The following is a 23,261-nucleotide window of genomic DNA, read 5'->3' as shown; positions in this document are numbered from 1 at the left end:
AGCGAGGGGGGCCGCTGAGCTCGGCGGCGCCCTCCCTCCCCATGCGCTGTCCTCGCCAGCCAGCCGCCTGCTCGCCGGCCTGAGCCTCCTGCATCCTTTTGCATTTGCATTTGCAGCTGCGGAGCCTCTTCTCTCTCTCTCTCTCCCCCCACCAGCCTTCCCCCTCCCCAAACTCTGGCAGCAAGTAAAGTATCTGCAGAAGTGAGGCTGCGGCTCACGAAAGCTCGTCCCCTGCCAGAAAATATATATTTTTTTAAGTCTTTAAGGTGCTCCTGGACTCTTGCTCTTCCCGACTGCTGCAGACACGGCGACCCGCTTGAATTATCAGCGAGTAAAGTGTCTTCATGAACCCTAAGGATGTCCGGGAAGCATTACAAGGGCCCCGAAGTCAGTTGTTGCATCAAATATTTCATATTTGGCTTCAATGTCATTTTCTGGGTAAGTGGAGCGTTGCTCGTGGGTATGTTTTTTTGTTTTTGTTTTGGTGGTTTTTTTTGGGGGGTGTGTGTTTTGATTTCCTACGAATGCAGATGTGGTTTCTCTCTTGCCGGAGACCTGCTGCCTGCCTCTGTGGAAACCAGCCCAGCAGAAAAAAAGAAACGCAAGAGGTTTCGGTGCACCTCCAGTTCAGTAGGTGATGATGAATCAGATGAATGATCCCCAGAAGGAGGTTCTTGTAGGTTATCCGGGCTGTGTAACCGTGGTCTTGGTATTTTTTTTTTGGATAACCTACAAGAACCAATGAACTCTGACCGTGAAAGCCTTCGACAAGACCCAGAAGGAGGGTTTTGTTGTAGGGACTCATTTCAGCAGGGGATGTCCCAATATCCTGTACTGTCGTCTATTCTCTCCGTTGTCCTCTCCCGCAGCACTTCTAAAATAGTGGATTACTATTTCTGCCATCTCCAAATAGGTGTTAGTCCTAAGGTGTGAACAGCCTCCTCTTCACCCCCCCCCACCCTCCTCCCCAGTGCTGAAGAGCTGACGAGAGGCTTCCAGGGCCTGTAGAAAGCACAGACCCCTCTGTTTTGTTTCGGGAAGGCTGTGACCCAAGTCCTAGCAGCAGTGTCGTTCGGAAGAAGGGTTACACAACGATCCTAGACACAGGGTGGGCTTGTGCCGGAGGAACAGCAGGAAAAGGGACCTGTATAGTTCGCCCCTGCGAGAGTCTCCAGGATCTACAGGGATTAGGATAAAGCCTTTGCTTGAAACTGGCTGCGTGGCTGGTCTCATCTTGATCACCCCCCCCCTCCCCTGGCTTTTAAAAATTGTTTTGCAGCCTGGGTTGCAGTAGTCAGAATTATACACCAGTATGTCTAATCGCTATGTTTCATTTCCCCCGTTTGTGGTTGCTTTGAATGCTTCCTCCCTAAACTGCTGGCTATATTTCTGTTATTTTTCAGTTTTGCTTTAAAGAAGACCTATGTTTTCATGCTGCCTACCCACTGGCCTTTAGAATGGAGAGGTTGAACCAGAGGGATATTTCAGAAATCGGTTATTGAATGTGTACCGGGAACAATGGGGTAAATAGTATTCACTGCAGTAGAGCTGGGTCAATACGAAAGCTCTCCTGAACTAACCCTATTTGCGAGCAATCCATTACGTAAAGGAAATTGATTCTCTGTTAATGGAGGAGGAGAGAGAGACACACACAAAGTCGGGGGGACGGGGTGGGGGGACACGGGGACTGAGAGCCTGGGTGTGAAGGCAGCGGAGGGCAGAGTCTCCAAGCAGTTTCTGAGGCAAGGCATTAAAAGCAATTCCGATCCCTTGCTGCATATTGAAGGGAAGGACGAATTGCCCAGCCTCATTTCTTTCTTGCTAGCTTTGATTATTTCTGGCAAGGCAGGTCAAAAGTTAATGGAGTCCCGGCCAAAGGCCTAGAACAGAAGCAAGGTGTTAATGTCGTTTCGGAAAACGTGGTGGTTATGGATACTTTCCCTGCTGAGAGGAGGATGTCATGGGCTCTAATCCACCAAACCTTCACGCCATGATAAATGTCTCAGTCTTTATGGCGCTCCCAAGTTCTTGGTGGCTGTGCTCTGCCTTCCTAGAAAGTAAAGCCAAAGGAAGGGCAATGTGAGGCAATCCTTGTTGGAAATCTTGAAATCAAGGGATGTGAAAAGGGGTATGGGGGAGGCCCTCTAGTGCAATTCATGGAGCTGTAGGCTGGTGGAAGCACTTAAACCTGCCTAAACAGATTTTTAGATGCCACCTACGTCAAACTTAAAGAACAGCAGTAGTTTATCATCAATAGAAATGATAAAAATAGCATTGTTCTTAATTTTGGCTTTGGAAGTACAAGGGAACTATCCAGAGGTATTGTAGCAGATCGGCTTTGCATTTTGGAAATGGCCCAGTGAGGGCTGAGCTTTGCAGCCCTTTTTCAAGGGTGCTTTCTTTTGGCAACACTTTCTGACAGCAGTAGAGACATTGTGTTGGGAGACATCTCTGCTTTCTCTGATTTCAAACACTTCCTCGAAGTCTGCATCTCTGCCTGGAAAGAACTGCAAAAAGGAGAATACCTGTGCAAAGCTTGAAATCCTTCGGGCAGTTTCCCTAAAAAATAAACGTGCTCTTCTTCCATGGATTGGTGCCCTGCTGTTTTTGAGAGCCTGTTCCTAATGTCATCATTGCGTCCCCGCTGTGCCTCTTAAAATCTGGTGCAGAGTTTTGCAACAGCTGTTTAGCTATCCACAGTGTTAGTTTTCGGAGACTGTGTTGATGTGTTTTTAAATTGTGTGTGATATGTGAGGCAGTGGATGCAAACAGTTCAGCGTGCAGAGAGATGGCTGGCACAGTAGAATGTTGTGTGACGCTTTCTAGGGTGGGACCTATTCTGGATTCGAGACTTGGTATGTTGCCAGCAAGCTCAAGTGTTTTCCCAATTCAGTTTTGATCTTTGTCAGTATGTTTAGTATCTCATTGGCTGTAATTCTGTGCATACATGTCCATGCTTTTCCCCACAGAGGAAGCTGTATGTTTAGCAGAGCTAAAGTTAGTGTGTGTGTGAGTGGGGGGGACTGATAGCCTGAATTACTTTCCTTCTTGTTCCATAAGTTGTATTTCAGTTGTTGTATTTCAGGCTATTTTTCTTGCTGTTGGTGTATTCTAAATAGATCATTGCGGTGGCGGTGATGCTGGTTCTATCTGCATATCACTGGATTTTGTACTGTTCTGCGCTTTTGAGAGAGGCAGGCTATGAATTATGCAAAATGGTAATAATCGGATATGGCTGTATTATGCAATGTGGAAGGTAATGGTGAAATTGGTGGTGACCCAGTTTTTTTTTTACTCTGCTATGAAGTTCATTGTCTGGCCTTGAACAAAGCACTGTTCCTTTTCACATATGCCTTTTAACTTCTTATGCCATTAAGGTCCCAATACACCCTTTAAGATAGTTCTGAGTTTATGTGGTTTGTTGCTGTAAAGTTGGATGTAGTAGCAGTAAACCACTTCATGTAAAGTTTTGTGCTTGGGAAGACCTCAAAAAGCTTTTTGAAATGTGACTGTCAATTTTCCTTCCTGGAGGCTTCCTAATTAGAATGAGAAACTGGGTTCACACACATTCAAGACCTCCCAAGCCATTGACATGAGTGCAGATTGCAGGGGGGAAGTGTGGTATTGTCATGTATGAAAATTAGGCCTGTAATATGTAGGCAGTGACTTGGTTGGATAAGTAATAAAGGTGTCCGATTAATTAGGAAGCGATTTTTTAAAAAAAAGCAATTCACAGAAATGGTTCTTGCAGCTGCTAACTTGAAAGAACCATTTCCCCCTCCTCTTAAAAATAATGCCCATGTGTTGCATCAAGCACTGTTTAAGAACAGAATACGTTTTCCCCTCTTCAGAACAGTTGCTTCTGTATCTGAAGTTCGTGACTAACCTATTGGAGAGCACCATATGATTAACTACAGTTAAGTGGGTGACAGTACTGATAAATACCATTGTCCCATAACCTGCCTCACAAAAGTGGTGTGAAAACAAATGAAGTAGTAATTGTGAAGCACGTAAAAAGCTGAGGTCGAATACCTCCTTTCCCCTTCCTCCCATGCCATGGTAAATGGTCATGTTCCTCAGACTTTTTAAATTCAAAACAGGCTGATAGCAGTTTGGGTACAGTTCCAGGTACAAAATGCCATTTCTCACCCTGTCCTATGTGCTTGAAATAAGTACTTGTTTTGTATCTCATTTGTACTAGACCCCCCTCCCAATTCTTACAGATTTGTTGAGCTACTTTGGTATCCACAATTTTATCACACTGTCAGTGTTCAAGATGTTCAAGGATGAAGATATATAAGAACATGAGGTTCTTAATTTTGCTGGGCATGTTCTAATTTCTTTTTTTTAAGTATCCATATGGGCAGTTAAATTGGCTTATATTTACTGGGAGACTGGCAGGAAATGAGCTAAATTTTGTTATATGTCGTATATGGAGAAGCAGAGAGGGAAAGGCACTTTTCCCTCTGTTGCAACATCCCTATTAACCAGCATGATGTAGTGGTTAGAGGAGGATCTGGGAGATCCAAGTTTGAATCCCAACTCAGTCACGGAGTTGCCTAGTCACTTTCTCTCCCTAATTTACCTCCCAGCATAGTTGTTGTGAGGTTGTGAGGTTAAAATACAGGAGGGGAGAACGATGTTGGAAGCTGGTTTGGGTCCCCATTGGAGAGAATAGTGACGTATAAATGTCTAAAGTAATTAGTCCCAAATATATACCTCCTGTATATACAACCCTGGCCGTCATAATTAGAGGCTATTTTCCAGGCACCCCTGCAGAGGCAGATGTAACCTCATGGTTGGATTACTGCAACACACTGTATCTTGGGCTGACCTTGAAGAAAACTCAGGCACCACAGCTGGTTCAGAATGTGGCAGCCCAATTATTGTCAGGATCTACCCGATGGGAACATACATCGCCCATCTTGAAACAGCTGCATTGGCTGGCAGCTTGTTTCAGAGTCCAGTTCTAGGTGCTGCTTCTGACCTTTAAAGCCTCTCGTGGACCTAGGGCCTTCGCATCTATAGGGCTGTCTCCTCTCATATGTCCCCATGTGCCAGCTACGGTCTTTGGCTTGCCACCTACTGGCTGTTCCCTCATGTAATGTGCCCTGCCTGGCATCAACCAGAGCCTGTTCCTTTTCCACTTGCTTTGCCATGTGTTGCGTCAAGCACTATTTAAGATACAGCTCCCGCTCTCTGGTACAAGCTCTCCTTGAGGAGGTGAGGGAAGCACCATCATTAGAAGTCTTCAGGAGGTTCTGTGAGGTCATTTTATTGACCAGAGCTTTTAATGGGGGATGAACGGCATACTACTTTTGAGGGTAGAAGGGTATCTGGGTTTGTTGTTCTACTGGTTTTCAATTGTATTGTTTTGCTGTGACATGTAAGTCCCCTTGAGACACTAGAAGTGAGATTAAATTTCATTTATTAAAGTATTTAAAAGGCTGCTTGAAGCTTTTTCTGTGGTTGTTCCTAAATTGTGTGACACTGTCCCTAAAAGCGTTTGCCCAGTCTCATCTTAATCTTCAAAATCTGATCGAACTTTTGATGTTTGTTTGGCGTTTCAGTTAGTTTGTGCTGTGCAGATACTGTTTTAGCTGTTGAGCAAGATTCGAGTTTAGTAGCACCTTAAAAGACGAACAAGATTTCCAGGGTATAAGGTTTCAAGAGTCAAAGCTCTTTGACACTTATACTCTGGAAATCTTGTTGATCTCTAAGGTGCTAATGGACTCAAATCTTGCTCTTCTACTGCCGAACAACATGACTACCCCCCTGGAATTGGTTTAGCTGTTGGTTTTGTGGGCCAAGTTTGCTTATTTGCTGGCTTTTAGAATGGATATTCTTGTGATTTGCTTGTAATGGGTCAGAGCCTATGATTACCTTCTGCTGAGGAGTCATTGGCTCCAACCCATTGTTTGTATTTGATGTTCTTATGTATTTTGTAAACCTTTTTGAAGGCCACTTTGGGGTGGTTGAGGTAGTTCTATTTAAAAAATAAAATAGATAAGTGTAGGATGTAATTTTGCGGGACCCAGAAGTGCAGAATCTCATTGTGAGTACAGAATAATCCTGAGGAATCTTGCTTTAATTTTTGTAAACTAAAAAGCAGACTTCTAGCTGTTATACAAATAATTCATGAAGCGAATGTGGACAGTGCCTCCTGAGGCGCTAAAAGCCAGAGAGGGGGCTGAATAAAGTTTCCGGTAGATGCTGGTGAAATTTTGGTTCCCTTGTTCCTTGTGGCACTAGTGACCGAGCAAACCTATGCGGAATTACTTCAGCTTATTGAAGTCACTGAGGTTGATAGAATTGCTGTGTAAATTGTGCACCAGCGAGTGGTTTATATTGGCTAACTTGAAAGGTCTGTTAAGGAAAACAGAGTGTTTAATGGTCATTGTTTGGGAAGGCTAAAACAGAAGTTTCCAAATGGTGGAAATCTGTGACAGCTATTTCTGGAATATTAAGTAGTGGAGAATTTGTTACAGGTTGAGTATCCCTGATCTGGACATCCAATATCTGGACTGACCCAAAAACCAGACTTTTTGAGCTGGCATGCAGGCATTACTCACAAGCCCTCAGCAGCACTCCAGTTTGCTTTCTGATGGTTCCATGTACACAAAATTACTTAAAATATTATTTACATTCAAGCTATTGTGTATAAAGTGTATATGAAACATAAATGATTTTTGTGTTTAGATGGGTCCCATCCCCAAGATATCTCATTATGTATATGCAAATATTCTAAAATACGGAAAGATCCAAAATACGGACCACTTCTTGTCCCAAGCAGTCCGGATAAGGGATAGTCAATCTGTATAGTAAAATTAAAAGAAGGTTTTTTTGGGGAAATAGGCTATTCATTTATTCATTTTTGCAGCTTGAAACGTGAGAACCTTGTTTTTAATCTCCTTTAGAGGTGTGACTGTAAACATTTTTAATGCTGTTTTGATATCTAGATGTTTGCTATGGTATTAGTAATAAAATATATGTTAACACGTGCAAACTAATGAATACATGCGGCCGATCAGCGATCAGACTTGCATGGTGCAAAATGTTGGGGCGGGTGGGAAGTATAAGTTAAAAATTATTAATTTTTTCATTGTGTGTACATCCATCTTCTATATTACTATTTTCTGCCCGGTAAAAGTCTCAACCTTTCACCTTGCTGTCCCCTTAGGTGTTTGGTTGTGGTCGCAGTGCCATTCTGTAGCTTTGTGTACCTGTTAACTTTCAGCCCTTGGTATTTTTATGAAGTTGTAGCTGATATATTTATCTCCAGGAAGTAAATTGCAATCTGGACTCCTAAATGATGACTGGAAGCAATTCATTAGTGGTAAATAGGAATCTACAGTAACTGCAGAGCGCTCATAGCATAATATGGCAGCTCGGGTAATACAGCCGCGATCTCTGTGTAAATCTTAAATAACTGCTGCAGAAATCTAATGGCTGGCATACAAAGTTTCCCATGTGCAAACCTGCATGCTTTTACAACTTCCTCTTCAGAATGCAGAATGCTACCCTGGAGGGCCTTGACTTGACGCAGTAGGACTTATTTTAGCAATTTTGGAAACTGTAGTCCGCAGGGAGCCTTAAAAACTTCAGGACCCGCAATGCTCTCATATGCAAGCCTCAGTTAAATGACTGGGACTTGTACAGGAGCGTGGTTAAGTGGGTCTCGGCCAAGGTGCACAATAACTCATTTTGGAAGGGTCTCCCACTGTTGCAGTTTTCTTGCACAAAAAGTGTTTTGTAGGAAAGCAGAAAGAAGCTATATCTATGTGTAGTGGGAAAAGATGAAGATGTTGTCATATCGCATAGGAATCCACAGGTATCTTTCATTTAACTTTCTTACGAGGCACTCTCTGTATAGGAAAACATCAGAAGCAGTTCAGAGTGAATTTTGTTGTAGCCATTGCATGGGCTTCCTGTCAACTGGTTAGCCATCCTTGGGGTAGACCACTCATCTGTGTTGTGACTTCTCTCTGTCTCCCTTCATATCTCTGCCTCCCTTCATTGTTTGCTTCGTATGCTCACCACCCCAGTCTAGGGAGTACATTTCTTAGCTTTAACCATGGTTTAGTGTTACATCTACAATGGTGCTAATCATGCATGGACATCAAGTAGACTTTGAAAGCAGGGTTTGAAGTGGATTTGCAAACCCTGGATAAGAGTGGTCCTGGTCAGCATTAACTGTGGCTGATGCTGTTGCAGATATATCATTAACCTATGGTTAAAGCTGAAAAGAGATGGGAGGAAGGAATTTATCCTTAAGAAAGGAAAGGAAGGTGCGTGCTCAATTTGTAAACATGTTTTGAATGGAACTGGTGTTGTATCCTTGTTAGACCAGAGAATGGGTGCATAATCTTTTATCTTTGCAGAAGTCTTTTCTGTCTTTTCCAGTGACTCTTGTATTATAATGTGACCAAAGTACAACAGCCTCAGTTAAGTCATTTTAGCTTCTAGGATCAGTTCAGGCTTGGTTTGACCTATAACCAACTGATTTGGGTTTTTTTTGGCAGTCCGTGGTATCCGTAACACTCTCCTCCAACACCTCAGTTGTTAGCTTAGTAAAAATGCAGTCTTGGTTTCAGGATTTCTTTAAAGCTTGGGTCCTCAAACTGTAGGAACTTCTAGAATTTTGAGAACAAGTGGGTACCCCCACAGAATGGCTGCCATGGGGCTGGTTCCAAACACAAAACCTTTGAAGTTTCAGCAAAATGCTAGAAGGTTCTGAGCCAAGCACCTTCCTGTGATGGAGGTAGCTCTTTCTGAATGGATACTCTTGGAAGACCCAAAGGTCGTGCCTCCTATTTTTTACTGAAGCACCTCCAACTCTATTGAGGTGGAGTAAAAGCCAGGATTCGATCTTTGCTTTGGAAAAGCAGGGCTTGGTCGAAAAAACAAATAGGCATCAGAAAATCCATTGACAGGTACTGTATTGGCAATCTCTTTTTCCACTGTTTGCTGCCCATTTGAAGTTAAAAGGAAACCAAGAAACCTGTCAGAAGATAGCAGTGCATTTCCAGTTTGCAAGTTCCAGCTGGGAGAATTTTCACATTGCTAGTCCTGGCTTTGGATACTCAGGTGGGCTACTTAAGCAGTCCTGTGTGTAAGCGGGCTGGCTGAGTGCAGATGGCTGGCTGTTCATCTGTTCCCAGAATACAGTTGCTCCTTCACCAGGGTAGTTGCAAATTCTGCTTTATACTTTCAATTGGCTATTCTCTTGCTCATATATCTGAGTATGTCAGTATTTGCAGTCCTAGTGGTAATGTGGATTGGGGAGCAGTGTGGAGGAGTTGTTAAGTGCTGGGCTAGGAATATGGAAGCCCAGTTCTTCTCTCCTGCCATGAAGCTAACTGAGTGACCTTGATTGTCTGTTGGCCTAACTGACCGTACAGGGTTGTGAGTGTAAAATTGGGGGTGGGGAGGGGGAAGGGTGTGGAAAATGTAAGAAATAATGATATGGAAAGCATATATAGGATAACTAGTAATAAGCTGCAAGAGACCATCAATAGCACCTTGAAACACCTGTGTGTGGGTGTTTAGGTATTTGTACCTCACTTTTCTTCCCGATGGGGGGGACCCAGGATGGGTCACAGCATCACATAAACACATGAATCTGCTTTATATTGAATCAGACCCTTGGTCCATCATGATCACTATTGTCCAATCAGACTGGCAGCAGCTCTCCAGGGTCTCAGGCGGAGGTCTTTCACATCACCTACTGTCTGGCCCTTTTACATGGAGATGCTAGGGACTGAACCTGGGACCTTCTGTATCCTTCTCCCCTCTGTGCTATGAGGTTGGATAGGCTGAGATAAAGTAACTGGCCTGAGGTCACCCAGTAAGCTTCTACAGCAGAGTAGGGATCTGAACCTTTATCTCCCACTACACCATGCTGGCCATGGAGTACAGATGGAGTGGACATGTTGCCACATCATGCACATTTATGTCCGCTACCCTGCCTTCAAAGTGCTGGCTATAGAACTTTCATTGGGACGTAAACCCATAAGCATTGTACTCTTGCTTGCAATCCAAAAAATGTAAGCAGTATTGATAGTGGTATCGATATGAATGAACAGAAACAAGCGAGTCATTAATTTTCAGTCTTATTGCTGACTTCTACCACCTTCACTTCCTGCCACCTCTCTTCTCCCATAATAATACTAGCCCTTAAGTAGGCACTGTGTAAATCTGCAAGGGTATTTTGTGCCCTCTTTCTGAAGCATTTGCATAGCAGAAAGGGAACTTCAGCCATCATAACATTTGGGGCCTTCTTTATGCAGCCTCTGTTACAAGCGGCTCCTATTGACTTTAATGGGAGTTACTCGGTACAGCAGCTGCGTGCTCAGGGCCTTTGGTTTCCATCCAGTGTGGAAAAAGATGCGAAATGACTTCAAAAGAGCCATGGGCTGTTTCTATTTATTTGTTAGTTTATTTATATTTAATTTACACCCTGCACCCTCTCCCCACAGGGGACTCAGGGTGGCTTACAACATTTAAAAATACAAATACGGTGCAAATTCCAATAGATGCAATAAACAGAATGATAAAACCAATTCAAACATTAACAGCAAGTTGCTCAGAGAATTAAGACAACTGGCCAGCTCCCCGGTTCGTAACATTAACCAAAGTCTACACAAAAGAAGAAGCCTTACATGGCCCTACAGAATGTCGGAAGTTCCTGCAAGGCGCCGACTTCCATGGGAGCTGATTCCAGAGAGAAGGGGCAACCACTGAAAATGCCCTTGTCCTGGTGGTTGACAAGCAGGCAATTCATGGGCCAGGCAATTGAAGAAGGCCCTGCAATGATATAAGGAGGCAAGGGGGGGTCATACTGGGAGAGATGGTCCCGTGGGTAGGATGGCCCCAGTCCATTTGGGGCTTTATAGGTCAAAACCAGCACTCTGAACACACGAAGCTGCCTTATGCTGAATCAGACCCTTGGTCCATCAAAGTCAGTATTGTCTACTCAGACAGGCAGTGGCTCTCCAGGGTCTCAGGTAGAGGTCTTTCACATCACCTACTTGCCTAGTCCCTTTAACTGGAGATGCCGGAGGTTGAACCAGGGATCTTCTGCATGCCAAACAGATGCTCTATCACTGAGGCATGGGCCCTCCCCAAACTGAATTGGCTTAAATTGCTGAGAGCTGGTGTGGAGGGGCAGGCAGTATAAATGTAATTGGAAACCTTCATGTTCTTCCGACCCTCACCCCCAGTTTGTGGGACATGGTTCATTTTCTTCTCCTTTTTGGAATAAATGAGAGGGATTCATTTTTATTGACTGAGTTATTGAAGGGGGGAGCGAGTGGAGACTCTTCTTGCTAGGCTGAAGTCACAAGAACATAAAGCCAGCTTGCTAGATCAGTAATCCAGCTAGTTTAATCTCCTCTGCAATACTGCAGCTACCTGGATAGCCTGAAAGGCCTACAAGCAGAGGTGGAAGCCAAATCATCCCCCTGTTTTTGTTCCCCCCTTCACAGATATTCAGAAGGTTATTGCCTCTAAGTACAGAACTTCCATTTAGTAAGCATGCTAATTGGTCCATCATTGGTTATCGTCTACGAATTTGTCTAATCTGTTTTTGAAGCCAACTAAAACTAGTGGCTATCACTGCATCCTGTGGGCTGTGAATTCCACAAGTGAAGTATTTCTTCACTCAATAGAGTAATTACTGCTACTGCCTATCAATTTAATTGGGTGCCTGCGAAAGCTGGACAGTGAAGAAAGCTGATAGGAAGAAAATAGATTCCTTTGAAATGTGGTGTTGGAGGAGAGTGTTACGGATTCCGTGGACTGCCAAAACAAATCAGTGGGTTATAGATCAAATCAAGCCTGAACTGACCCTAGAAGCTAAAATGACTAAACTGAGGCTATCGTATTTTGGTCACGTCATGAGACTACAAGAGTCACTGGAAAAGAAAGTCATGCTAGGAGAAGTTGAGGGCAGCAGGAAAAGAGGAAGACCCAACAAGAGATGGATTGACTCAATAAAGGACGCCACAGCCTTCAATTTGCAAGATCTGAGCAAGGCTGTCAAAGATAGGACATTTTGGAGGACTTTCAGTCATAGGGTCGCCATGAGTCAGAAGCGACTTGACGGCACTTAACACACACACACACACACACAAGTTGCTGGGTGGGTTTTTTTTTGGGGGGGGGCATCAAGTTTCAGCTGACGTTCTGCTACCCCATAGGGTTTTCAAGACAAGAGACATTCAGAGGTGGTTTGCCGTTGCCTGCCTCTGTGTAGCAACCCTGGACTTCCTTGATGGTCTCTCATCCAAGTACTGACAAGGGCCGACTTTACTTAGCTTCTGAGAACTGATGAGCTTGGGCTAGCCTGGGCCCTCTAGGTCAGGGCTGCTAATGTTATAGGACAAGGGAAAAGTTCTGCATAGGTTATCTGCCCCAGCCTCAATGCTGCTCGGAAGTTAGTTTCTTTGCTGCTTCTCTGCAGCATTGTGGTGCATTCATACACCTCCTAGGGTTTCCTTGTAGGGTTGCCAATTTCCAGGTATTAGCTGGAGATCTCCTGCTATTACAACTGATCTCCAGCTGATAGAGAACAGTTCACCTGGAGATAATGGCCGCTTGGCAATTGGACTCTATGGCTTTGAAGTCCCTCTCCTGCCCAAACCCTGCCCTCCTCAGGCTCTGCTCCAAAAACCTCTCGCCAGTGGTGAAGAGGGACCTGGCGACCCTATTTTCTTGCCTTTTCTCCAGTCTTTCTCAAACCTGCTTTGCTCTGAGGTTTTGGGAAAGATTGCAATAGAACGTGGACGGCTGCTGTATGAGTGGGAAAACTCTATGGTTTGTTTTTTTTTAAAGTCAGCACTAGAATATTGTTATATCAATATACCATTGTAACAATAGGCATAACTGGTTCTCTGAATTCTCATCTTTCATCTTTTTAAAAAGTCCGTAGTTTCTTTCTTTGTAGAGATGTAAGGGGGGAAGGGCATATCTTCTTAACAGAAGAGGCTGGAGACTTTAAAAAAAAAAAGCTGGGAATTCACATAATCTGTTAATACCTAATGTTACAAGCATTTATCAAGATAACCATATCAAACTGAAGATTTTTTAAAATTGCAAAACCCCAGGGGTGGCCCAGGGAAAAGGTGACGGCTGCTGCTAAGGGACAGTGGCAGGGAAACTTTAGGGAAACCTGCAGAGAGCCAGCATGGTGAAGTGGACAGGGAGAAGTTTTTCTCCCTCTCCCATAATACTAGAACACGGGGTCATCTGCTAAAGCTGGAGAGCAAGAGATTCAAAACAGATAAAAGGAAATATTTTTTCACACAACGCATAGTTAAATTGTGGAACTCCCTGCCCCAGGATGTGGTGATGGCTACCAGCTTGGAGGGCTTTAAGAGGGAAGTGGACATATTCATGGAGGAGAGGGGTATTCATGCCTGTTAGTTAGAATGGATACTAGTCATGCTGCATACCTATTCTCTCTAGTATCAGAAGAGCATGCCTATTATTTTGGGTGCGGTGGAACCCAGGCAGGATGGTGCTGCTGCAGTCGTCTTGTTAGTGGCTTTCTAGAGGCACCTGGTTGGCCACTGTGTGAACAGACTGCTGGATTAGATGGGCCTTGGTCTGATCCAGCAGGGCCTTTCTTATGGTTAAGAGCTGCGGACTCTAATCTGGAGAACCAGGTTTGATTCCCCGCTTCTCCACATGAGGCCTCCTGGGTGACCTTGGGCCAGTCACAGTTCTCTCCAAACTCTCTCAGCCTCACCTACCTCACAAGGTGTCTGTTGTGGGGAGGGGAAGGGAAGGCAATTGTAAGCTGCTTTGAGACTCCTTAAAGGTAGAGGGAAAGCAGGGTATGAAAACCAACACTTCTACTTCAGCGTGGGTCCCCTGTTGCTGCTGCACTTTGTCTACAGCTGCGCTAGCGACAGGGACTCCACAAAAGTCCCTCCCTGTGTGGAAACCACCACTATCCACTTTTTCTACCTCAGGCATAATTTCATAAACCTTTATCATGTCCTCTTTCGCCTCGTACTCATCTTTTTTCCCTCTAAACTGAAAAACCCCAGACTGTTCAGTTGTTCCTTATAGGGAAGGTGTGCAGATTTCTCGATCATTTCAGCTGCCCTTTTCCGGTGCTACGGTGCTCTTTCTGAGATGACCTGAACTCTATGTAGTGTTCCAAATGCAACCACACTATAGATCAGTGGTTCCCAAAGTGGGCAGTACCACCCCCTGGGGGGCAGTGGGATTACCTAGGGGGGCACTAAGAGACAAGGGGCAGCAGGGGGTGCTAGAGGTGGGCCCCTTCAACTGTGCTGTTGGATAGGGTAGGGTGCTGAGGTTGGGTTTATGGAACCAAGGGGGCAGTGGCCTGAAAAGTTTGGGAACTGCTGCTATAGATCTACACAAGTGCATTGCAATACTGGCAGCTTTGTTTTCAATCAATTTTCCTAATAATCTTTTGCTTACTTAAATGAAATGACTCATTTGAGTGGCCTTGAGCAGTATCACACTAATAAAGTTAAAAACAATCTTAATAGCCTGGCTCCAAACTTGGACTAATTTATTTATCCATATTATTATATCTTGCTATAACTTGGGGGGGGGGGGGACTTTGCAACAGCCAAAGTGGCCTTGTGTTCAATGCCTGCTAGGAGCACGCTGTGTCTCCAATAGATATATTGCCCTCCCTTGAAGATGGGACAAAATACATACCGGTAATTCTCTGCTATCCAAGTGAAACACACATTCCAGAAGACAATGCTCCAATGAATCAGTTCACCCTGGTTTACACAAACATAGTCTATCTGAGTAAGAAAGCTTCCCATAGCGACCATCCACCACCTGATAAAGTGTTGCATTTTATCTGGCTAACATAAAAGCTCTTCTTTATTGTGGAGCAGTTAAATATATTTTTTTTATTTTATTCCGGAGAGGCCCTTGGATTTGAGAAACCTAAATAAAGGGATACCGTGGACTGCCAAAAAACAAACAAAAACAAATCAGTGGGTTATAGATCAAATCAAGCCTGAACTGACCCTAGAAGCTAGAATGACTAAATTGAGACTATCGTACTTTGGTCACATTATGAGAAGGCTATTGTACTTTGGTCACATTATGGTCACATCACTGGAAAAGAACATACTTCTAGGAAACGTTGAGGGCAGCAGGAAAAGAGGAAGACCCAACAAGAGATGGATTGACTATAAAGGAAGCAACACCCCTCAATTTGCGAGACCTGAACAAGGCTGTTAAAGATGGGAAGACATTGATTCCTAGGGTTGCCATGAGTCGGAAATGACTTGATGGCACTTAACACACACAAATAAAGGAGTGAGCAAACTCTAGGTGCCCTATCATAAGAGCTCAGGGAAATCCAGTTCGTACAAATGGCTCAAAATCACTCTTTAGCATCAAATTGCTGCCTTACAACCGCTGTACACTGAGTGGACATTTTCATCTAGCTGTCCGCTATGACCCCAAGATATCTTTCCTGGTCAGTTACTGCCAGTTCATATCCCATCATTAAAAGTTCTAATTAAAGTTAGTATGCATCACTTTACACTTAGGTTGAATGTTCATTTACTCCTTCTTCCTGTCTGCTAACCAGTTTCTAATTCTTCACAGCACCTTATCGTATGACTGCTAAGTTTACCCAGGAGCTTTTGGTGACACACTTGCCCAAAGGTTCTTTGGAAATCCAAGTACAGTATACATTATTTACTGGGTAACCCTTGTCCACCTGACGTGGCTAGCCCAGACTAGCCTGATCTGGGAGGCTAAGCAGGGTTAGCTCTGGTTATTACTGGGATGGGAGACCACCAAGAAAGTCCAGTGCTGCTACGGAGAGGCAGGCAATAGCAAACCACCTCTGAACGTCTCATGCCTTGAAAGCCCTGTGGGGTTGATGGCAAAAACAAAAGAAAAAAATCCTTGTCCGTTTGTTTAAAACTTATGCATTTAAATTAGAAAACTTTTTGTGGGCTTGGATTGGGCGCAGGAAAGGCTCCAGTTCCAATCTTTGTGCAATGGGGGATTTGCCGATAGCCTCTGACACGATCTGTTTCCACCTCAGTTCACTGCCTGTAAAATGGGATTTAGGGCAACTTGCAGAGAGTAGGCTGTAAGAATGAACAAGAGGAGGATTGTGAAACAGCCTATAAGTAATCCAGCAAATGATATTATTGGAATGCAGTGGTAAATAATGGCTCTCTTGTCTTCATTTGGCTATTGGTTAGGAGGAGAATGTCAGCATTTTAATGACTGGCCCTACTTGCATTCTAGTATCTCTGTGTCCTGTCCCTGTCAGGCACTCTTATAATTTCTGGGCACCTGCTTAATGCTACTTTGACCTCTCTCAGGACTTAGGGTGATTTTTTAGAACCAAAACTTGCTAAGACGTGTTTCTTGTTAGTGGTATATTAAGCTACACACAGGATCAGCAAGTTTCTCATAGACCTTTTTTTTGGGGGGGGGAGTTCTTCTTTCCAACTGTGTCTGGGGTGGGGGTGACAGGAGATTAGGGGGGAATGCCGGAGCTGGCTGTGCATTGTCCTCTGGGTTCCAGCAACTACATCAGTAAAGTAATAGTTGAACTGTGTCTTCCTTCCCTCCTGGTGGGCCATAGCTTGGCTATAGGCAGCTAGATTGTGGTTGCCTGGATCCCACATGTGTTCTGTCTGAACATCTGTAAATTGTGCATGAGGACAAGGGTGGGGGGGAATGGGGCTTATTTTTCTGTGCTACGGTGTGTGACGTGCCTGTGTTCTTTGTGTGGTAGTGTGGTGAGGGGGGCAGGGGTCTGTGAATGTGCTGCTCCCAGGGTCTGAGCAGGGCCAGTGGGGGCGCTATCTGGACAGGACTGCACTCAGAATGCGAGGTTGCAGCCCCAACCTACTTGCCCTTTCTCCGGGTACGGTTGCTAACAGAAAGAAGGAAACAAAATATCAGGGGAATTAAAACTAAATAGCCTCTGACTAAATCTGAGCAGAAAAGCTTAGAGTAAGTGGTGATGCTTCGATTTCTGTATCTGAACTTTACTTAGTTTCTTTTTAAATAAGCTGTCGAGTGCACCCATGCTTCCAGTGTGCTGGAAATGCTCCTGTGGAAACAATATGTGTGCTCCCAGGATCTCATCCTGAACAATGAGTAGTTGCAGGAGTTGAAGAATCGTAGGGAGTGATATGAAGTTCAAGAATACCTTCTCTATATCCCTGAACGATTTTTCAGGATTTGTTTTTCTTGGAGGCCACTGAGATTGTTGTGATGACATTAATTCCAGAGAGGAAGCCGCGTTAGTCTGTTGCAGCAAACTATGGACTTCTGTTTAGTTTTGGCCTGACGTAGCTGCTTACATTTTTAAATGGATGGGAGAGAACTAATGTGGAACTCACGGTATGGCTCCCCTGTGCTACTTTTTCAATAACGGGTGGGCTTCATCGCAAAGTTAGTTGTAAAAATGTCATTGAAATGTGCTTTATTAGAGAGCATTTTTATGTGGCTGATAAACACAACAGGATCACAGTGTTGTTGGCTTGCTTATAGCGAACACATTTTAATTTGGTGGTAGAGGAGCTTAGAGATAACATGGGAGTAATCGTATTAAACCTTGACCTAGTTCTAGTTTCTGCTGTACTTCCCAGACTGTGTGAAGAGGGTGACTGATTTTTTTTTAAGTTCCAAAAATGTGGGTTCTGCTTGATGCATTATTTAGTATGACCGTCTTGCCATTTACATACTGAAATCCCACTGTGTGTGTGTGTGAGATCTAGAAGACTGTGCTGGTATTTAGTTACCTGGGCTCAAACCCAACATTGATTTCCAAGCTATTCGGGGGGTCTTGCTGCTAACTTCAGTTTGTGCAATGACCTGGTAACCTGGGCTCAAACCTAACATTGATTTCCAAGCTGTTTGGGGGATCTTGCTGCTAACTTCAGTTTTTCTGAGAGCTGGCATGGTGTAGTGGTTACTACACCACACTGTGTAAGTGGTTAAGAGTGGTCCTTTGGAGGGGTGGACTCTAATTTGGAGAACCAGGTTTGATTCCCCACTTCTCCACGTGAGTGGCGGATGCTAATCTTGCGAACTGGGTTGATTTCCCCACTCTTCCACGTGAAACCAGCTGGGTGACCTTGGACTAGTCACAGCTCTCTTAGAGCTCTCTCAGCCCCACCTATCTCACAGGGTGTCTGTTGTGGGGATGGGAAGGGGAGGTGATTGGAAGCCGGTTTGATTCTTCCTAGTCGGCATATAAAAACCAACTCTTCTTCTGTTGTGTGGGAATGGATCTGCTACACCACCACCCAAGGATGGACAGTTGGGAGGGTGGGAAGGATCCAAGCATGGTGGAGGAAATAGGTACATTTTGCCATATCTGGGAAGGCCCAACCCAAGCTGTCTCCATTATGAAGAGTTGGTGTGGGGTGTCTGTGCTGGGGGGAGGAGATAGAATCTTGTACCCAGGTATGCTGCCCTTGGCATCTTACAGGAAGAGTAGAATGAAAACCAAATGAATGACTATGATATGGGTATTTGTAATATTTCAGTAATGAAATGGAAAATGTTTTACTTTTTTGCTCATGAGATTGTAAGGATAGGATTTGTGTTTATACTGTGAACAGAAAAATTTGGGTTCTGGCTGAAGGCACTATATTTTGGTGTACTGCTAAAAAGATCTGAAAGGGTTGGGCAGGTGGATAATGGAACTAGGGTAGGAAGACTGCTGGGAGCAAACTCTTTATACTCCCTCAGATAATATGCTGAGCACGCAGCCTTTCTGAGGCTTGGAGTACCGCACATGAAGTCAAAACTAGACTATGTGGACACTACTGCTAGATACATTTAGCAGACCTTTAATTTCTGACATTAGGGAAATCTGTTTAATAATCAAGAGTGCATTCAGGTGAATAAAGCGATGTGCTGAAGCTTTTCATGGAATTACATTGACATTCAACAGCCAAGTGGGGAGAATACAACTTACCTGTAAAAGCAAATGATTGCTGCTGCAGGTAAGTACTGTAATGACTGGCATTTCTGAATGAGCCACCAGAGAGCTAACACCAGGTAGGACTTGCATGTTACCCCAAGCACAATGGCTGGAGCCCATGGTTTTTTAATTCTGTCAGAGGAATTACTCTCTCCCCCTCCCTGTTTCCACCCCATCCAATGTAGATTTCCACATCATGGCCAGTTCTATTTCTGGGGAGTCCCTTGAGCTCTCAGGGACTGGTTTTTAGGGGGTACAGGGATACAGTGACTTGGATTCTGCCAAACATTTCTGCTAATGAAAGGATTTCTGTCAGCAGAGAATTACTTTCTTCTACCCACCCACCCCAATCCTGTTTATGGTAGATAGGAGATTCCCAGACAGCATGAGCAAGTAGTCAAAAGTCTACAGCAGCAGGGGAGGAGAAAATCTTGAAAATCATGTCCCCTTCTGCACTATGGAAATGTTTGGCAAAATCCAAGGCAGCAAAGTAGGGAAGATGGGAAAGTTTTACTTATAGATGGTGGTGGGAAGTGCCATCACGTTGAAGCTGACTTATGGTGACCCCATACGGTTTTCAAGGCAAGAGGTGAATAGAAGTGGTTGGCCATCGTCTGCTTCTGCATAGCAACTCTGAACTTCCTTGGTGGTCTCCTATCCAAGGACTAACTGAGGATGACACTGCTTAGCTTATGAGATCTGATGAGATCAGGCTAGCCTGGGCCATTCAGGTCAGAGCATTTATGAATCATTCGATGCAATCTAAGCTCAAAAAAGTGAAATGTTTGTCTTCTGGACCTTCTTTTCAGAATGGTCCACAATGAGCAGTCTCTTACTACTTGGCTTTGACCACATTGTGACACTCACATGGTCACTGCCGGACCTTCACCAAGTTGTTTACAGCTGTGTTGGTCCTGAAATAAAATCAAGAAAGCCAGGAACATGGTCCACTTATTGTTATTAGGATCAACCCAATGATGCAGAAGTTTGTAAGCTTTCAAGTTTCCTAGAGCTCTTCCTCAGGCAGATGTTACAAAATTAAAAAGAAGAAAGCAGATTTTTCAGGTCCTCATGGTCTTAAGACCCCCTCATGCCAGGATGTGGTAAGATTATGATGGTCTAAAAAATCAGCTCCCTCTTCTTTTTTTATAATATCTGTCCTGATGAAGAGTTCTGTGGAACTTGAAGGCTATTATATTTCGTTGGGTTGGTCCTAATAAGAGGTATTACATGGGTTGGGTTCTTGGATTTTTGGACTTCACCAAGTCAGCCGTGAATTCACCCTGTAGTTGTTGGGTAATTAATATGAGTGTGTATTATAGTATCTAGGAGTCAGGGTGTATGTTCAGCAGATGCAGCAAAGAACGTTCTTAATGACTCTAAGCACATTTGTTGCACTGATTTGTTTTCAGGGAGTTTAAGCAAACCCTCCGTTCATGCATGATGTCACTTGGAATACAGTTCCCAGCATCTTTTTCAAATTACACCCTTAATTCGGCTGTGTAAACAAGGCCCAGAAGGAAGTACATTAGGTACAGATGACGGTATTCTTGCTGCCATTTGTCTTTTGGAATGAAGTCAAGGGATTTATGTTTTTGTTTAGGGTTGGAACAAGGGAAGAAAAAAATAATCTGCAGTATTTTGCTAGAGTTTCTGTTCATCAATGCCCTTGGGATATCTTACATTATGATTTGCCATAGCCTTGACAAGGTAACCCCTGCTCATTTATTGACAGGTTGTTCTGAATGCATCCCTTGCTCCGGAGTGTAGTGTAGGTGGGTATAATTCATTAAAGTCACTTCAGTGTGTTTACATCTTTATATCCACTAGGGAGAGAAAATCTTTACACTTCCCAGAAAAAAAAATCTGTATGATGTGTTAGTAACCTAGAAGAGAATATTTGATCTGTTTTTTCCCCCTAGCACTTGCAGGCCAGATCAAAATTTCACACATTTAGCAGTGCAGTCCTATGCAGAGTTACTCCAGACTATTTAAACGGAACATGCTTAGACTGCTAGACTGTGTAAGATTGCACTGTGTGCCAGTAGTTGTGCTTTACGAATCTTAAATGGGGACTGCTTAGTGAGTTTCATGCACCCTGAATAGCCCAGCTTAGCCTGAGCTTGTCAGAAGCTGGAAGCTAAGCAGGGTAGGCCACAATTAGTACTTGGATGGGAGACCGTCAAGGAAGCCCAAGGTTGCTACACAAGAAACAGGCAATAGTAAACCACCTCTGAAGGTCTCTTGCCTGGAATGCCCTGTGGATGAGGTTGCTGTTAGTCGTTGTGACTCGAAGGCATGTTCTTCTTTTCACGTGTTTCAAAGCTTGGCTGTTGAATGTACTGGGCAGAATGTTATGCAGAATTTTACATATATATTTTGCACTTCATGTGCAGAGAAGTTCAGCCTGAAATTCATGTAGTTTTCATATGTAACCATCTCTATACATTTATGACAGCGTACTGATTCATATGTAGATGTGTTTTCCCCGTAGGAATCTTTTCTCAAGGCAGTTTTCACATATTACATCTACTGTTTGCCTTGCCCATATTATTAAAGAGGCGTGCTTGTGTTGAAAGTGATTTAGACCTGCTGGTTTCACCACACCTTGATTAAGATCTGCTGAACAGGCTCAAGGCACCTTCTGTATGTTCCACCGTCTCCTAGTGGAGCCAGGAGGGTGAAGCTTGTGCAGACTAGTCATGTTTATACACACACATATTTCCCATTCTGTTAGTTGGTTGTCAGTTTGTTTATCTGAGAAATGACTGAACAATGTAGAAAATAAATACTATGTGGCAAGGCTTTCAGACACCAAATTCATGTTGCTCTGCTGGTCAGATTTGGCCCAGTGGCCTGACCATTCATATCTGATCAGTATGGGGTTTGGTATTTTAAGCCATCATCCATCAGCTCTGATGATGATTCTTGAGCAATCCTGTTCAAACCAATTAGCTGGTTCAGATTCTTAGCCCTTTAACTCGAATGATCCATTCTCTTGAAGATAGTGACCACTAAAGGGGTTTGCTTAGCCACTGCTGATTGGGTACACGTATGTAATTCTATACTACACAATGGAAGAATGGGTAGAGGTTTTGCTGTTGAATCTCAAGTTACTGGGCACTTTCCCATGGGCTCTGGAGCACAGCAGAAGGGTAAATTAATTCACGGTACAATCTGTGGGCTTGGACTGGAATAAGACTGCATAGGTGTAAACTGTGACTTAGGGATTTGATAGCGAAGGGTCAACTTTTTGCTTTGTGTCTTTATTTTATTCCAGTACAAGATCTGAAATGCAGTGGGAGTGCTGATATGGAAAATAACATTTGAACACTTAGAATTAGGGGTGTGTGTGTGTGTGTGTATAGGAGGTGTGCATGGAGCCATGGAAGACAGTGAGTGTGAGAATACCAGTCTTTTTTCATCCTGAAAATGAAGGACACCTATTTTAAGAACATGCTTCAGTAGAGTTTCAGACAATGGAAATAAAAATCAACTTACTAAATTTTTTCAAGTGGGTGTTTGTTTTGTTTGTGGGTTTTTGTTTAACTTATTTGCTCTTTTCCTGGTACACCCCGAACCAACATTTATCCATTGTCACTTTGCATAGTAGGGAATTCAGTTTTTCTTTGTAGTCTGTGTTTTGCTAAATTATATAACAATGTTTTGGACAAGCTACTAATTGGGTATTAATCTGACGAACTTCAGCGGATGGGAGGAAGACTGCGTTTTGGGGAAAGAAATGCAGCCTGACTGGAAAAAGAAATGTTGGAATAATGGGTGGGATCTCCTTCTGATAGCAGAACAGTATGTCCTGACATGTTTCTTGGCTGAAAGGATAGGTAAGCATTTGGGTGTTAAGTCTGGTATTCTTACATTGCTCTTCAGTTCTCTGACCTCTACCTACGCCCTAGACAGTCTGCTGAATAGGGATATTTGCAAGCTTATTAAGAGCTAATGCCCTTTGGGAATGTGACACAGTGATAGACTTGAAGTAGAGTTCCCACGCATGTGCTTAAAATTTAATGAACACTCCAGCTTGGCACTCTAGCACAAAAGCAAAAATTAGTCTGGAAAATGTGGCTCTAAGACAGTGTGTGCTAGTTTGTTTGTGTTTGATACATATACCTGTAAGCACAGGGCTGGTCAGCCTTGACCCTTTTCTCATGCTTCAAACAAATGGGTGATACACTATTTGACAAACTATAACTTGTGAATGCATTTTTCTGATTGTTCTTCTGCATAACTTTTGTGTGTGTGCCACAAACTCCTTAAAGCCAAGTTCAGA

General features: G+C 43.7%; 1 protein-coding gene across 2 annotated transcripts in view; it reads left to right on the top strand.

Annotated features, from left to right (window-relative positions):
* Positions 1-327: 327 nt before the first annotated feature.
* The window catches only part of TSPAN5 (tetraspanin 5), an 83,622-nt gene continuing 60,688 nt past the window's right edge, over positions 328-23,261 (top strand). Inside the window, exon 1 of one of the 2 annotated variants that reach the window (XM_056855424.1) lies at positions 328-438. In XM_056855424.1, the coding sequence (XP_056711402.1) occupies positions 358-438 (81 nt within the window). In that variant the 5' untranslated portion in view covers positions 328-357. The remainder of the gene's footprint in view (positions 439-23,261) is intronic. The other variant, XM_056855425.1, reaches the window with a different exon arrangement.

This window comes from Euleptes europaea, chromosome 9, assembly GCF_029931775.1.
Source record: "Euleptes europaea isolate rEulEur1 chromosome 9, rEulEur1.hap1, whole genome shotgun sequence".
In the NCBI taxonomy this organism is placed as follows: domain Eukaryota; kingdom Metazoa; phylum Chordata; class Lepidosauria; order Squamata; family Sphaerodactylidae; genus Euleptes; species Euleptes europaea.
Note: the sequence above shows the minus strand (reverse complement) of the source record. Positions and strands in the feature narration are given on the sequence as shown.